General features: G+C 63.2%; 1 protein-coding gene across 1 annotated transcript in view; it reads left to right on the top strand.

Moving 5' to 3' along the window:
- Positions 1 to 8: 8 nt before the first annotated feature.
- Positions 9 to 234, top strand: part of LOC104409314 (semaphorin-3B-like) — a gene marked incomplete at both ends in the record, with an annotated part of 1491 nt that continues 1265 nt past the window's right edge. Inside the window, 3 exon segments of the mRNA XM_010019148.1 lie at positions 9 to 35; positions 141 to 203; positions 206 to 234. The exon segment at positions 206 to 234 is cut by the window's right edge and continues 137 nt beyond it. Of these exon segments, the coding sequence (XP_010017450.1) occupies positions 9 to 35; positions 141 to 203; positions 206 to 234 (119 nt within the window).

The raw sequence follows: 234 nt of genomic DNA on the forward strand, positions 1-234 counted from the left end.
ACCAGGGCCGTGTGCCGTACCCCCGCCCAGGCATGGTACGTGGTGTAGGGGTGTCCCAGTGGTGCTGCTGGTGGAATGCCAGTACCCAAGATGGGTGGTGGGGAGTGAGACCGGGGTCAGTCAGCGCTGCCTTCCCACAGTGCCCCAGCAAAACCTTTGGCACCTTCGGCTCCACCAAAGACTTCCCAGATGAGGTGACCCAGTGTTGCTGCTGGCGGCCAGCGATTACCCACG

Source organism: Nestor notabilis, unplaced genomic scaffold (assembly GCF_000696875.1).
Source record: "Nestor notabilis isolate BGI_N333 unplaced genomic scaffold, ASM69687v1 scaffold21637, whole genome shotgun sequence".
Taxonomy (NCBI): Eukaryota; Metazoa; Chordata; class Aves; order Psittaciformes; family Psittacidae; genus Nestor; species Nestor notabilis.